Source organism: Mytilinidion resinicola, assembly GCF_010093595.1.
Source record: "Mytilinidion resinicola strain CBS 304.34 unplaced genomic scaffold BDZ99scaffold_4, whole genome shotgun sequence".
NCBI classification, from domain to species: Eukaryota; Fungi; Ascomycota; class Dothideomycetes; order Mytilinidiales; family Mytilinidiaceae; genus Mytilinidion; species Mytilinidion resinicola.
In genome coordinates, this window is record NW_022985440.1 from 1,251,088 (window position 1) to 1,266,633 (window position 15,546).

Genomic DNA, 15,546 nt, shown 5'->3' on the forward strand with positions numbered 1-15,546 from the left:
GTCACTTCATCTTCGACCCTGGTGTTGTCTCCAACTCTTCCTTCCTCTTCACCGTACATTGCAAGAATCATCTCACGATCAGCCAGTACATGCCAGTGACTCTCTGAAGCTCTACAAGCACAAGACATTGCTCCCATCAAGCCAATTACGAATTTCTTCACAATGGCTTCGAACAACACTACCACTCCCGCCCGCGACGCCCGCAAGCACACTCTTAGCGAGACGCGCGACAACGACGAAAAGGGAGGCGTATCTCCTCCACGCAAGATCTCCAAGGTTGAGCAGGGGGAAAAAATCGACTCCGTCGATATGCCGGTGACGGCGGACAAGCCCGTCATGGGATCTCCTACCGTCTCCGAAGGGTTCGCTTCTGCGTTCTATCATGCCGGCACTGTCGAGCATCCGGACCAGAAAGGCGAGAGCTTGCTGGCTGGTATGCACCAGCTACCGAAGAGCCTGGACGAGCAGGATGTCACCATCGGTGGCGTCGACGAGACCAGCGCTATCAATGTAGCTGTCGAACTGCCGGACCAGAAGGGTGATGCCTTACTGGCCGGTGTGCACCAGCTGCAATCAATGGGTGTGGGAAAGCTTGGCACAGGTGCTCCTACCCTCGCCGCAGCGATCGCTCACGCGGTCGATACAGCTGTCCAGCAACCGAGTAAGCAAGTGGCTCGTTCCTCGCTTGCCGAAGGACTTCAACAGCTGGATGTTGATCCAATGAGCCAGCAAGAGGCAGGAAGTTCCTCGCTGGCCATGCATCAACTACAAGACCAGCCACTAGACGGCACATCACAGCTGATGGATGGCATCGAGCAAGAATCTCAGCAGGGGTGTGCCGCCTGCGTTAACTACGGGCTCTCCGGAGATCACGACCATCAAGGTAGGCCGTGCAGCAAACGGTTCCGCAAAGCTAAACGCCTAGGGTATTATATGCAGTGGGATGGCGCCCCGTGTGCGAAATGCCTACCATTAGGCCTCCAAAACCCTTGGCACCCTTCTTCATGCTGCAACGCCGATCTCCGAGACAAGATAGTCCAGTCGCTAGCGAAGAAGAAGGCTGACAGCGACGATCACTGGTTCAGAAACGAACTCCCGCGCCGACAGCTAGAGCGTATGGACCTGCGCACCCTGATGGTCAAGGCGAAACCCTTTATGGAATTAGAAGACAAGTCCCTTATCCAGAAGTATGTCGATAATGTTCTAGAACCATACGTCCTACTTCTGGTGGAGAAAGAGGAGAAGGCATGCGCGCTAGTCTTCTGTATTCTCTTGTATTTCTGGATTCTCCAAGACATGGCTTTACTGCTAATGGCGTTCGACGCATTTACCTAAGTTCGTAGATGAAAGGAGTAAACCTTACCAAAAATCTGGTTTCACGTGCGTAGCGCGTGGGGTCACCTTGGCTGGAAGCTCGAGACCTTTACGATTGGTGCCAGGGATAAGTAGGCGCTGTTCTTAGAACGCGACCGAAACCAAGACGAGCAAAAGCAACGAGTGTCGAGGATATGGACAAACATCGCGGGCAACTAAGACACGGGAGACATGGGAAATATCGGAGATTCAATGATGCGGTGCATACAGTACTTGGTCATACGTTTGAGCATAGGTACACTGCTCGGTCGCCACTCTTGCTCGCTCGGCACCACTGTGATGAGTACCCTAGCTAGTATATCTTCGGTTAGTCAAACGTTAGCACTATTTCTATTGTGTGGCGTCTTACATCGTGTTTGGATTTTCAAAAGCCTATCGGGACACCCCAAGCGGATTCAAGAAGTGCCCAAACTTATATCATAATATTGCACTCGCTTTCAGTTAGGTGAGAAAGATTAAAGCCGGAAAAACCAATGAGTTCACATCGCGGTAGGATTTTAAGAATGGAGACGAATCACGGATATACTGAAGATGAGTAGTATTTGAGATTAGATCAATCATGTATCCATTTCTTCAATACCCTCTGTCAGCTGTTGAACATCCTCATTGCCTTCATTATCATCATCTTCAGAATCAGACCACCCATTCTCTTCACGCCACGCTTTTCGTATCTTTCGCATACACTCGTCCTTCCCGAGACTGAACTCCGCTGACGGCCAGCCATACGAATGGAAGATATCAGCAAGCCTTTCGTTTTGATCGTCATCACATCTTTCTGCCATTTCCACCTCGTTTGCGTCGATTGGATACTGCCGCCGGTCAGTGGAACACTGCCGAATCGAATGTAGAGTCGAATTTAGGCTTACCACTTCGAGCGACCGAAACCTCGACTTGATGACTTCGAAGAATTCGCTCGCGGGATATTCCTCCCATTCGCAATAGTCGAATTCGCGGAGCGAGATGATTCCCGTCGCAGTCTCAAGGATAAAGTAATACCCATAATGGCCGCCACTAGGTTGCGCTAAAACAACCTCGGATTCAGAGACGTCGATGATCTCCCTCAAAGGATACGGATCAGGATCATGCGGGCCGGAGCCTTCAAACTCATCCCCTGAATAGTCCCACACCGCGGTTTTCTCGTACACTTGATGGTCGTCACCATTTTGGTCTGAGTGGAGATAAGGAAGATGCCGTATCACATCAAGCGCGGCCTCGTTTTTTGGAGGACGATAAGAAGAACCATCGACGTCTGGCCATCCGCCTAATGATAACGCTTTCGTGAGTAACATCGTCGTGTGCAGACAGACTATAGGATCAAGTACCATAAGGCGGGTATTTTAAGGCGCTCCGCGGGATGTGCAGGTTAGCGAGGAAATCATAGAAGGACGCCACTGCTCCCACAATTTCATTCGTTGTAGCCATGTCACTTTGCAGGACGGTAAGAGTAATTTCGTAGCAGCGAATCTCGATGTATGGGATGGGATGGTGCTCGAAGTCGTTGAAGTTGGATGTGAGTTACGCGCCGGTGCGGCACAGCTAGGTAGACCACGTCCAAGAATGCGCGTAAGACTCTAAGAATATGCATACCAGCCTAGCACTGTTTGAGGTCCCCCAGTAGATTAATATAGACTTTAAAGCGACACTTTTGGGAAGCCTAATAGCTCTGCAGGCCACCCTAAACCGTGCTAGACTGCCTGACTGCCACTTGACGTTCAAAGGAGCCCAGCTCGGCGCTAACCCGTTCCTATCAAGACCCACTTTAAAAATGTCTTGGCGCGTATCTATCTTCCGACGCGTCTTCTCAAATTCTTCTCCTCCTGCACCGTACATCGCTAGATTTCATATCAGGAGTACAAGCATACCAGCGCTACTTTCCAAGCTCCCTAAGCACCAAAGAACGCTCATCGCTCTCACCATTACCGAAAACATCACATTCGAAATGGCCTCCAACAACACTTCGGTCCGTAGCCGCAAAGGCACCAAGGCCCAGAAGAAGGAGGAGAAGAAGTCGGCGCAGTCTGCTCGGGCTGTCGTCGTACAGGCTATCCAGCCTGTATTTCCGGTAGTGGAAGCCCCGGCGACCACTACCGCAGCGGTGTCTCTTGACATTGGTATGGTGGAGAACGATCCCGCATCAAAGCAAGCCGGCTATCCGGCCTCTGCTGCTGTTCAATCGGCGCCTCAGGACGTCGATATGATCGGTAACACCCAAGAGCAACGGCCACACAAGCCTCAGGGATCTGTGGTTGCTGTCTCCCAGGCTGTAAGGCCTACCTTTCCGTCACAGCACCGTGGTCTGACCCGGGCTGATACCGAAGCTGCGACAGACATTGTACAAGAGGGCTTAGCCCCGGTCTCGTCTGGCGGAGGGGCTGCAAAGCCTACTATTCCGATGATTCATGACAAGGGCGAATACCCGATTGATCTCGAAGCGGCGTATCAGGACGTCGATATGGTCCCTTGCTCAAGATGCTTATCGATGCATCGAGTAAATGCATGCCAGGGTCTTGCAGGCGCGCGTCATGAATATCATGGCCCTGGCGCCTCGACTTTTGCCGAGGACGACGAAATCTTAGCAAGCTGGAGGAGGCAAGGGATAACTTTCCCTCGTCCATCCGAAGTTCAGAATAGAGAGCGTGCAAAGCAGGTTCCGATTCCGGCGCAATCCAAGCCGAAGACTAACCCCGGAAAGCCCACCCAGGCCAAACCGAACGGGAGTCCGCAGGCTCGCTCTCAGAAGAGAAAACGTGATGACGACAGTGTTGTCGGAGACCATCCGTTATGGGGCAAGCTCAAGCTCTCCCGCAAAGAGCTCGAGGGTTGGGACATTATGAATATAATAGGAATCGGAAACCGCATGACGGAATCTGATGAAAAGCGAGACTATACTAAATATATTCTAGTGCCACGCGTGAAGCTAGCCAAGAATCTCTCACGAAAGCAGCTAAAAGCGCTCTCTTACGAGACATTGGAAGAAGTGGAGCGTTCCCTGCCTCGCGAGGGACAAGTTGCCTGGCACAGAGATGTCATGGAACGATGGCTAAGGGTTAGGGCTTCTGAAGAGAGAGGCAAAGCCCAAGCGAAGTTCAAGGGTAAAGGAAACCCGAAAGACAAAGACAAGCGTAATGGAAGAGGCGGCAAGTCGTGAGTAAGCCGTAAGGATACTCGCTATTCGTCCGTACTCCCCTGTTTTCGTTGACTTTCCTGAACGTCACGTTACTGCTAACCTCTCCCTGTCTACTTTCCTAGATTCCTAGATGAAGGAGTAAACCTTGTTAACAAATCTGGCTCGATCCTGCATTGCACATTGTGGGGTAGAGTCACCTTGGCTGGAAGCTTGAGACCTTTACGAGGTGCCAGGGATAATTAGGCATGGTCCTGAATCTTCAGGATCGTGGCCGAAACCAAGACAAGCAAAACAAAGCCAATCGAATACGGAAGACACAGACGACACGAGCGAGACGGACCAAGCGGGCGAGGTTGAGGCATAATGCGGGAGACACACGGCGGAGGGATCTCGGATTGAAGGGTCAAGGACCAGAGTTGTGCATACTAGGAAGGATACATTCACAGAAGGATTTGGCCGAATGCCGTGACCTTAGATGTCTAACGTTCTTCAGGCCGACCTTGAAGTGTACGAACAACCTGAGGTACAATAGCGAGTTCCCTCCGGATTGTTACTTCCCTAGAATTGACGGGGGGAACTGTCGTGTGCTGCGCGGAGGCTGCAGTATGCGAGGAAAGGGTGTAGCTTTTTGAATGCGTAGATGGGTAGGTCTCCCGATACGGTATAAGATTGAGAAACTAAATTCTTCCTGGGATTGCAAGTTGGCTGTTATTTTGTCTACCAAAGGGTCGAGTATGGTCCGATCTGCTATTTTCTTCGTTATAGTCAATCAACATTCTGGTAAAAATCCGAAACCCTGTTTTTAACGGAGCTAGTTACTAGGTTTTGATAGTTGTCATTATTCTAGACTCTCTTTATCTGCAATGTCCCATTTGATTGTGTAAAGTTGTTCGAGGGAACACCCCTAGTCTTCGAACCTCCTCTATAAAAACACATACCCTGTTTCTCACTGCACTTGCTCGTCTCATGCATTCCTACCAGATCCCTCCCCTTTTAAATTCTCACTTAACGAAGGCTTGCGTTCGGCTGCATGCCACAGTTCACGCTCCGCCTCTTCGCCGCTTTACTGCCTTATCTAGAGCCATCTCATCCTGTCTTTCAATATTTTACTGATAACTCTCCTCCTCGAATACCTTCATCGTCGTCCCAGTCAGGGTCAATAGAGGGCACACCACATGATCGTCGAACGCAAATAGGATCTCCCTTTCCATCTGATATAGCCACCTGGCAATTTGTGGTCAACGTTTACAGGCCTTTATCTTAACGGAGGACGAACCCCACATCTATTCCACCACCTCGCACTTAGCGTCCATATAGTCGGAGCTCCTTGTGCATGAATATCGGAAAATTTCCAGGCCTCAATTCTATTACAAGCCCCATTGACCCCGGCCAGCAGGTTGAATCCGGCTGGAGCCGAAATCTTATCGATATATACATCTATTATCAACTCTCTAATTACAAAGATACACCCTTTTCCCTTACAAAAAGAGCAGCTATACACTTCCCCTCCCCCTGTCACCCCCTCCCACCCCGACAAACACACTCCTGCCTCCCCCACGGCTGCAGAGACCCCAACCTCTCCCCAACCTCCTCAGCGCTCGGCCGCGCCTCCCGCTCAACCGCCAGCATCGGCTTCACACACCCATCATACAACGCCCGATACCGTTCCTCCAGCGACGCAAAATAGCCATTCACCGGGGCAAGAACATTGCAGTACACCAAGCGGTCTCTAAGATTATTCGTCGTCGGCTGGCTGTCGCCATGCCGCACGATCTGCGTATTCCGGCTGACGCAGTAGGCATAGAAGTCGCGCAGACTGCGCCCGGACTCGGCGACGAGGAGCTCGAGGAACACGCAGCCGAGGAGCTCGAGGAACACGCAGCCGAGAGAGAAGACGTCGGATTTGGAGCCGTGCTTGCTGATGCTGATGCTGACGCCGGAATTCTGCAAGCGGTGGACGATCTCCGGGGCGGCGTATCGCTCAGTAGCGCGGGCGTGGTCGCTAGTCGAGGTGATCTGGCCGAGCTCCAGCTGGCGCGCGGAGCCGAAGTCGGTGATGAAGATGTGGGTGGTGCGGTAGATGATGTTTTCGTGCTTGATGTCCTGGTGGTGGATGCGCTGGCTGTGGAGGTAGCTGACCGCGGCAGCTAGGCATGCGAATCACTTCTGAATGCGGCGATTGACAGCACTGTCGGGGCTGTGTCCTTCCAGGCTGTCGAGGTAGTCTTTCAGGTTTCCGTCGCCAACGGGGTACATTAGGAGTGCGTAGGAGTCAGGTCCGGTGCTTGGCGCCTCTTCGTAGCTTCCAAACAGCTTGACCATGTGAGGGTGAGCGAGGCGTCGCAGTGTGCGGATCTCGGCTTGGATGATGGCTCGGTCTCGACGGGCGTTGTGCTTGAGGATTCGAACGCGCTTTCGGATGAAGGTCTGTCCGGGAGGTCTTGCGCGGACTTCGTCCACCACGCCCATCGAGCCGTGTCCTAGAGTCTTTACTGTGTCGAGTGGGACTTCGATGGCGGAGGAATATGAGGTGTGGTCGATATTCCAATGGCACTCCCGTCTAATGAGGTCTAAGGACTCCAAAATTGGAGGCTCAATTGGAGTTGAGGGAAGAGAGGAAAGACGCCGAGTTTGCAACACCAGAGCACGGCTGGTAGGTTTTTCGGGAGAGGACTTACGGCGACGACGACGTGCATGGCTAACAGGTACTGCGGCAAGCCCGACGGCACCGACGGCCGCGAGACTCTGGCGTGTGCGGCGTGCAACCTCACGTCGACGCCGGGTTGTCTCGCGTCTTTCATATTCGTAATTAACTGATTGGTTTTGAGTTGGTAACCTATGGGATGACAAAGGCGAGAGTGGGCCTAACCGTGAGTCCTCTAGGGGAATGGCAGTCGTTGCGTTGGAGCGGCGCGAGCTGTTGGGTATTGTAGAGTTTGGGCTTGGTCGCGTGGCTCTCAGGGCCTGAGCGGAGGTGTTTAGAGACGAGTAAGATTCCCGTGACTTTGTTCTATCCGGAACACTCCTAGGGCGTGGAATCTCATTCCGTCTTGGCTGATTATTATCGTTTTGAGGCTGTCCTAAAGTCTTATGCTGGCCGTCGCCCGCTCTACTTTTCACATATTGGAACATGATGGCTTCGCGTTGGTAAGTGGTCTGAGGGGGGTTAAAGGCTTCATGGTCGTTATTATCTGGTTGATAAGTATTATTGAGGTTACTAGTGGTCGAAACCTCAAAGCTTCGAGAACGTCGTTTAGCTTCTTTGCGTTCGTAGTGGCGTGGGACTTCACTGCGAGCGGGCGGAGGTGGATTACTGGGAATCTTCTGGAATATTATTCCATGGTCTTTCGGTAGATCAGGGGCTTGTCTCTCTCGTTGCGGTGACTCCGGCGTCTCATAAACTGGAGCATGACGATCGCCAGGAATATATCTACTCCCATTGATGAAGATGTTTTCCTTCTCGCTAGGATTCCATAGTTGCCGTTCCGGTTGATCGGAGAAAGACCTTCTGATATTCCTGAGTTCAGGTAGTCGCCGACGACCTGACGACCGTCTTGTCTCGCGGCCGATCCGAGAGTCGTGAGTTTCGCGAAGAGGAGGTGATGGTCTCTCAACCTCAGGCTCAGGCTCTCGCTCGATCCAAAGCTCCGGATTGTACCGGCGAAAAGGTAATGGTTTGAAAGGCTGAGCCGCACGCTCCATTCGATACTCGCGAAGGTCGCGGTCAAGGGGTGGTAGCTTCATTTGGACACGCGGTGGCGGCGATGGTGGACTATCGTATTCGGCATTAACAACGTAGTCTTGTCTGTCCGGTCTGAGCGTAGTTGACTCGAATAGTGGTGGAAGAACCGGCGGAGGATCTGGCACTATCTGCTCTATCCATTGTTCAGTTCGAAACGCTGTTCTCCTGCCCGATGAAAAAGACAATGACCGCCAGGGGAAGTAGCTGCTTGGACTGCTCCATCGTTTCCCCGATGTCTGGGCGGGACGGCGTTGCCGTCGGGGATTCGTAGGCGCAGCCTTTGTGTTGGGAGACCTTTTTAGCATGAACATTTCATGGGCTATTCTAATGGCAGCGTATATATAGCCGAGGAGTAGGGAAGTCGCAATTACTCCGATCACTATAACCACTATTGCGCCACGGCTAAGTCCAGTGGTGTGTTTTCCAGCGACAGTAGTCCCATTAGAAGGAATGGCATGGCTTGGGGATAGGGCGGAAGCCGTGCTATGCGGAATCGGGGTCGTCGATAATGATATAGAGCTCAATAACGAATTAGACCTCGCAAGAGAGGTAGAGATTTGTACGGCGTGACTGATGGGTGTCCCTGCAATTGGTGCAACAATAGTAGGCCTTAGCGTACATTGTCCAGTCTCGAGGCAATAATACCCAATACTGCAGCAGAGATCACCACAGGGAGTTTGGTCTTCGCTTGAATTGCAGGTTGCGGTGGCGGCCCACACTATGCTTGTCGAGCTTGGAGCTTCACTTGATAATGCAACACCCCAACCTCTTGGATTGACGATGATTGTTGGATTCGGCGTTGGTTCTAACGATCCATATCCTGAGGAGCCTACTAGCATTCCGGCGGCATGATAGCTGTCCTTCCTGTTATCATTCACGTTACCAATGTCATGATTACTGCCCCCTTGAGACCTTGCCGATGATGGCATCAATTGCGATAGCTTTGATGTGTGACCATCCGTACCAAGATCATGCGTTGCGGTATGCATCATTCGTCCAGAGACGTGGGAGAGCCGCGGAGTAACCCAGGACGATGAATCATTTGATCCGGGCCTCGGAATCACGGTTGAGCATTATGCTGTTGATGCACAGATTGATGAAGAAGAAGACAGAAGGGAAGTATGTATACAGCTTGGCAAAGACGAAGTTGAGATCTGAATTGGCAGGACGGACGAAAGGGTCAGCTTTATCAACCACATGGCCATTGGAGTCTTGTAGAATATCTGCGGCAGGAACGACACTGCTCCGAAACTGAGCCGTACCAACTTCTGTAGGAGAGCGAGTACGGACTGGTTACGGTGGGCGGGCGCTTACAGTCCGGCGAGTGTGGTTAAGGCAACAAGGCATCAAGGCATCAATTTTATGACAGCCGGCTCTGCTGCCTACTTCAGGACGCTAACACCTACTAGGCTGCCTACTGTGCTGCCTACGCCACAGTAGCTGCCTACGTCTCCTGGGCCTATATATTCCTATCCTCCTACATAGCAATACACAAGAGTTCTCATCACTTTTCACCAGCTGCCATTTTAAGAACTCAGCAACCAACACTAAGCACTCTGAAAAAGTAGCTAGTCGTGCAAAAGAGGGCTCGTTTCCATACATACGCCACCTTTTCAGAGTATTTGAATCGCTTTTTAATAGAAACAAGTTAATAGGTAGGTTTTACCTTAGTGCCTTAACTATACTTATATACTTTACTTACTATAGGGGGGGTTTAGCCCCTCTAGATAGCGTTACATATTCTAAGGCTAATCTAGGCCTTATATATATCTAAGTTATAGATCATATTAGCTTGAAATCAGCGAATGCTAAACGCACTATGCGCTTTAAATGGCGTTATTAACGTCCATTTTTGGAGGCGTATTTACCAGAAACCCGTGTATATTTGTAAGGGCGGCTAAAGTGGTTGGTGGTTGGTGGAGAAAACGAGCATTTCCTTGGCGGCGGCAAAGCACTTGAAACTGCACAGCCCCTAGCATACGCCGCACTCTCGATACCAAAGAAATAAGTCCTCCAAGAAAAACTGCCGCAAGTATCTGAAGTGGCTTGTTTGTGATACGGTAACAGATGAGGCTGGATAAAGATCATGATACCTGAGCGCAGCCATACATCCATCTTGATGCGCCATGTTTCTATGGTTTCAGACGCGGAACCAAAATAGACTCGATCTTTCACTCAAGTAAGTATGGATAATCTCCTCTCGTGCTGTTGTTTTCCACCTGAGTACGCAGCTCTCATTACAATTTTGGCGGCCTCAGATATGGGTTACCGCCCCCCGTGGCTCCAACGAATCCAAGAATCCTTAGCATGGGAGGCATCGAATGCGTGCCTGTCGAACGCGAACTCGATTTCTCGGGGAAACAGGTCGTGGCCCCGACAGAGAAAGAGCCAATATCCAGCCTAGAGAGTGAAAAGGCGGACAGGCTACCACTTCCAAAATTTCGATGGCAAAGGATTCCAGTGCGGTACCGTGTCCTTATCATCGTCGCAATTAGCACTTCCGTCGCCATTGCCGTGGGCTTGAGTCTCGGTTTTTTGCTGAAGAAAGGCCATACCGCTAGGTAAGATTGTAGACTCCACTTTCAGAACGGGGCCTAGGATCGAGCGCTGACTAGTTCTGAGATCACATACGCTCACACTTGGAGTTGCTGGCATAGTAGCTGCCTACATGCCTAGCCAGTTACAACTTCTACAGAGAGGGGTTGGGGTACGGTGGCCTACCGTGCCTACCGTGCCTACTGCTGTCTCTAATTAGTGCTTCTGCCTACGCGTACAGTCACTTCCTACGTAGTATATAGTTTGGCCTTCGGGCCCCCGAAATAAGACAGAGTTCACATCAATTTTCAACCTGAGTGTTATGAGCCCGGATACTTATCAGGATCTGCCTTCCTCCCTGCCCTGTTGTTGTTGTTATTGCTTTTTGAACCTTTTTGGTGTTGAGTCAGTCACAACGCCACAAAAACGCCACAGCCGAATCGACTACACAACAGCCCGTGTTCTCTCACCAATATGCCATCTACTTCCACCTCTGTTGAAAAGATTGTTCTATCCTCCCCTGCCGACTGGAAGCACTGGTTCTTCACCGTCGAAACAAAGGCCTACTCCGGCAATGTATGGGAATATGTCAACCCCAACAAGCCATTTTCTGATGATTCCACGAAACTGAATAAGCCTGGCCGGCCTGCACTACCGGCAGCAGCAAGCAGCGCGGAAACATGGACCCCGGCGGCCAAATTAGATTGGAAACAAGCCCAAGAGGATGCTAAGAAGGAGGAAGATCGCTATGACGCCAAAATCGATGCCATCAACAAACTCCGAGTCCACATTGTTGAAACGGTCGCATCGCACTACATACCATTCATCAACAAGGCCAAGACTGTGCACGAAATGCTGATTAGCCTCAAGAATCAGGTGGCTCCATCTAATCAGCTACGCCGCTACGAACTCCGCACGCTATGGCAGCAGCAGCAAAAGTTTCCAAAGGATTCAAATATTGAACGATGGCTACAGGAATGGACAGTTCTCTACAGAGAATGCGAAGAATATCAACTGCCTGAAGCCGCCGACAATCGTCCACAACTCGACTTCCTGCTCTCTATTCAGCCAAAGAATCCCGAATTTTCGATATACTGGCGCAACGAAATGCACCGCCGCATGGCTAGGGCTGAGAATGCTCCACCGCTTCAGGAACTGGTTGATTTATTCCGTGACCAAAGACGGGAGGCTCTAGCTATTGCAGGCAAAATTACCAGCCATTCTGCATTTGCAACAACACTCAACGGCGTGGAATTGAAGCCACCAAGCACGCCGGCAGCCACGCAGGCCGCTACAACGGCATCCACGCCAGCCGCTATAACGGCCTCCACAACAGCCTCCAAAGCTAAAAATATGCTCCCAGAATGCATCTGCGAAGAATACTACTTCTTCCGAAATTGCCTATATATCTGTGAGAATAAACGGCCAAACGGATGGAAAAGCAACCCAGCTGTAGCAGCCAAGCTCAAGGAAAACCTCAAGAATCGACCCGAAAAACAGCAGGCGATAGTTCAAAAGCTGCAGGAAATAGCCGAGGCCGGAGGGCCTAATACTGGATCAGTTTCTTGCTTCACAATCGCTATTGTTCCGCACGGAGTATTCCATTTGTCTACCTACAGCCTACGCAACAGCGTGCTTCTTGACTGTGCAGCAACTACGCATATTTTCAACCACCAAAGCCGGTTTGTTGGCGATCTAATGCCATCAAACGATGCTTACTACGCCGGCAGCTCGATGGTATCAATTGCTGGCTATGGAACAGCCAAGATTTCGCTACAAGGCCCCAACGGTGGTCATTTTGCCCTACTATCGGGGGCCGCGTATATTCCAGGATTCCACTGCAGCGTGGTCTCCCTTAGCAAGCTTAACGAAAAAGGGGTGTTTTGGCACAACGAGAAAAACTATTTGTACAATTTGCAATACGGACGAGAAGTTGTTTGGGCCCGCATCGAGCAACGAGACGGACAGAATCTTATCGAATTTCACGAAGCCGATTCAAATCCAACAAACTCAACACCATGGCAGCCGGCCAAGCAGACGGCTATGCATACGGCTGTGCATACGGCCAAGCAGCCGGCCAAGCAGCCGGCCAAGCAGACGGCCATGCATACGGCTATGCAGCCGGCCACGCAGCAGGCCGTGCAGCAGGCCGTGCAGCAGGCCGTGCAGCAGGCCGTGCAGCCGGCCACGCAGATGGCCACGCAGCAGGCCGTGAAGCTGGCCATGCAGCAGGCCGTGCAGCCTTCGAACTCTCCGAATGTACGACAGCCAACGGCTGCCCACCAAGGGGATTCTCTATCAAAGCCTACACCGGCCGCTGTTGTAGCAAATCGTCCAAAGATTGACCTCACTGCATTCCTAACGCACCAGAGCCGTTTTGCACGACCTCCACAACGCGGGCCATACTCAGCTCGTCCAATCGAGCTCCAGCAGTCTGTTACAGCTCTCGGCCTACTATGGCATCGCCGCCTAGGCCACGCCGGCCCCCGGGCCCTGCAGCATCTAACTGCTGCTGTTGTCAAAGATGCACCAGAAAGCAGAGTGGAACTTATTGGCCCTACCATCTCCGAATGCTCCAAATGCGCCCTGAGCAAAGCTAAGCAACAAATCTCCCGTGTACCTGTTTTAAAGCCCTCCAGGCCATTTGAACTTGTACAATTCGACGTTATACACGAAGAACATAGCTACAACGACAACAGCTACGCTGTCCACTTCTTCTGCCCGTATACGAAAGCACACACGTGCCGAATATTCGGTAGCATGGCCAATCTGACCCAAATCGTTATGGACGAAGTTGCCCTTATTGAAAAGCAATGGAACGTTACCGTACGTACGCTACAAACCGATGGAGAACGATCGCTCGGCAACGAATTTGGGGCATGGCACCGCAGCAAGGGCATTAAATTCAATCAATCTACGGCCTACAATGCTACACAGAACGGTGGAGCAGAGCGCTCTGGCGGAATTATCATTGAAAAAGCCCGTTGCATACGAGAGGAAAGCCAATTGCCCACAAATCTATGGCCGGAAGCATATAAAACAGCCGCCTATTTGCTCAATAGGACGCCCACCGAAGCGCTAGGTTGGAAAACTCCAATTACAGCCTTGCAGGCTGCAACTGGCAGGCCGATAGACCCCAGCGTGCAGCATCTACGCGTGTACGGATGCAGAGCATATCCGATGTTGAAAAAGCTACCAAAAACGCCGAAAACAACACCCCGAGCAATCGTTGGCTATCTTGTTGGCTACGAATCGGCCAACATCTATAGAATATGGGTGCCAAGCAAGGATGAGGTTATCAGGGCACGAGACGTCACGTTCGACGAAACGCTATTTTATAACCCCCTATTGGAAGATCTGGCTATGCAACTACCAATTCAACAGGTAAAGCACGTCCTAAACGTAGGAAGCCTCTCAAAGCCGCCCGTTGCACGAACCTACCGGGTAATAGAGGATGACGATTCTGACGACCCCCTATTCGACAAAATTGAAGTACAACCCCGTGCAGAGCAACAGCAGCAGCCGCCTGCACAGCAGCAGCCGCCTGCACAGCAGCAGCAGCCGCCCGGCTCGCCGAGCTCAAACAACGACGACTGCTCCAGCAATGGCCGTTCGGAGCCTGCCTTGCCTACGCCAAATCCTACGCCGTTACCTAGCCGTCTTCCTACGGCATCGCCTACGACCTCTGCTACGGTATCGCCTACGGCCTCTGCTACGGCATCGCCTACGGCCTCTGCTACGGCATCGCCTACAGCCTCTGCTACGGCATCGCCTACGGCCTCTGCTACGGCATCGCCTACGGCCTCACCAACGGCCTCACCAACGGCCTCACCAACGGCCTCCGTAGTGGCTACCACGGCAGCTTCCTCGAGGCCTACCCGTGACCGCAAGCCGGCCAAACCCCGTGCAGCCTTGCATACAGCAATCGTACAAGCCGAAGCTCTAGACAAACGCCTACCCACTCTGCATGCTGCTTTTGCCGCAGGCGTTACCGGAGGCAGCCATCGAGAATCCCTTCCAGAGCCACCTAGAAACTGGAAGCAGCTACTGCAGCACCCCGAGCGCCAGGGGTTTATGGCAGCCGCCATTAAAGAACTCGACGGCTTGGTGGAACGCGGTAGCTTTACAGCTGTAGAAGAGACGCCAGAAACAAAGGCCCTAGCCGTGCCGGTCACCTGGGTATTTACATACAAGTTCGATGAAAACGGCTTCCTTATGCGCCATAAAGCACGCCTATGCGTGCGCGGCGACCTCCAACAGCCTACAGAGCTAGACACCTATGCAGCTACGTTGGCCGGAAAGACCTTTCGGGCCTGTGCAGCCATCATCTGTGCAGCCAATCTCGATACCTGGCAGGCCGACGCTGTGTCGGCCTTTACAAACCCAGAGCTAGACGAAGAAGTATACATCTACTACCCCGACGGCTTCCGCCGTAAGAGCTACCTGCTGCGTGTAAACAAAGGCCTCTACGGCCTCCGCCGTTCCCCCCTGCTATGGCTAAACGATCAATCGAAAACGCTGCGGGAATTGGGGCTCAAAGAGGTGCCCGGCGTGCCATGCCTGTTCGTCAATCAACACCTGATTGTATTCTTCTATGTGGACGATCTTGTAGCATGCTGCATGCCACAACACGGCGATAAATTGGCCAATTTCAAACATGCCCTGATGGCTCGGTATGAGATGAAAGATCTAGGGGAAGCCTCCTGGTTCCTAGGCATTCGTATACTCCGTGACCGAGCCGCCGGCCAACTGTGGCTTTGCCAGGATT

General features: G+C 51.9%; 6 protein-coding genes across 6 annotated transcripts; 4 read left to right on the forward strand and 2 right to left on the reverse strand.

Moving 5' to 3' along the window:
• Positions 1-162: 162 nt before the first annotated feature.
• On the forward strand, positions 163-1,335 carry BDZ99DRAFT_473212 (uncharacterized protein; the record flags this gene model as incomplete). The annotated part of the gene is made up of 1 exon (XM_033721817.1): positions 163-1,335. One exon carries the CDS (start codon positions 163-165, stop codon positions 1,333-1,335), a length of 1,173 nt encoding a protein of 390 aa, XP_033581059.1.
• Positions 1,336-1,931: 596 nt separating this feature from the next.
• On the reverse strand, positions 1,932-3,024 carry BDZ99DRAFT_567781 (uncharacterized protein; the record flags this gene model as incomplete). Its single annotated transcript, XM_033727727.1, has 3 exons — positions 2,697-3,024; positions 2,241-2,635; positions 1,932-2,183 (listed from the first exon to the last, which is right to left on the reverse strand). Exons 1-3 carry the CDS (start codon positions 2,794-2,796, stop codon positions 1,932-1,934), a joined length of 747 nt encoding a protein of 248 aa, XP_033581060.1. The 5' UTR covers positions 2,797-3,024.
• Positions 3,025-3,139: 115 nt separating this feature from the next.
• On the forward strand, positions 3,140-4,675 carry BDZ99DRAFT_567782 (uncharacterized protein; the record flags this gene model as incomplete). The annotated part of the gene is made up of 1 exon (XM_033727728.1): positions 3,140-4,675. The coding sequence occupies one exon, from the start codon at positions 3,140-3,142 to the stop codon at positions 4,520-4,522; it is 1,383 nt and encodes a 460-aa protein (XP_033581061.1). The 3' UTR covers positions 4,523-4,675.
• A 1,341-nt stretch (positions 4,676-6,016) lies between these two features.
• Positions 6,017-9,172, reverse strand: BDZ99DRAFT_554347 (kinase-like protein; the record flags this gene model as incomplete). The annotated part of the gene is made up of 2 exons (XM_033727122.1): positions 6,017-6,635; positions 6,666-9,172. The coding sequence occupies 2 exons, from the start codon at positions 9,170-9,172 to the stop codon at positions 6,017-6,019; spliced, it is 3,126 nt and encodes a 1,041-aa protein (XP_033581062.1).
• Positions 9,173-10,461: 1,289 nt separating this feature from the next.
• BDZ99DRAFT_231428 (uncharacterized protein) lies at positions 10,462-11,085 on the forward strand. The gene is made up of 2 exons (XM_033713512.1): positions 10,462-10,804; positions 10,866-11,085. The coding sequence occupies exons 1-2, from the start codon at positions 10,551-10,553 to the stop codon at positions 10,996-10,998; spliced, it is 387 nt and encodes a 128-aa protein (XP_033581063.1). The 5' UTR covers positions 10,462-10,550; the 3' UTR covers positions 10,999-11,085.
• On the forward strand, positions 11,081-13,551 carry BDZ99DRAFT_495652 (uncharacterized protein; the record flags this gene model as incomplete). The annotated part of the gene is made up of 4 exons (XM_033723389.1): positions 11,081-12,374; positions 12,430-12,460; positions 12,804-13,037; positions 13,538-13,551. Exons 1-4 carry the CDS (start codon positions 11,253-11,255, stop codon positions 13,549-13,551), a joined length of 1,401 nt encoding a protein of 466 aa, XP_033581064.1. The 5' UTR covers positions 11,081-11,252.
• Positions 13,552-15,546: the final 1,995 nt, after the last annotated feature.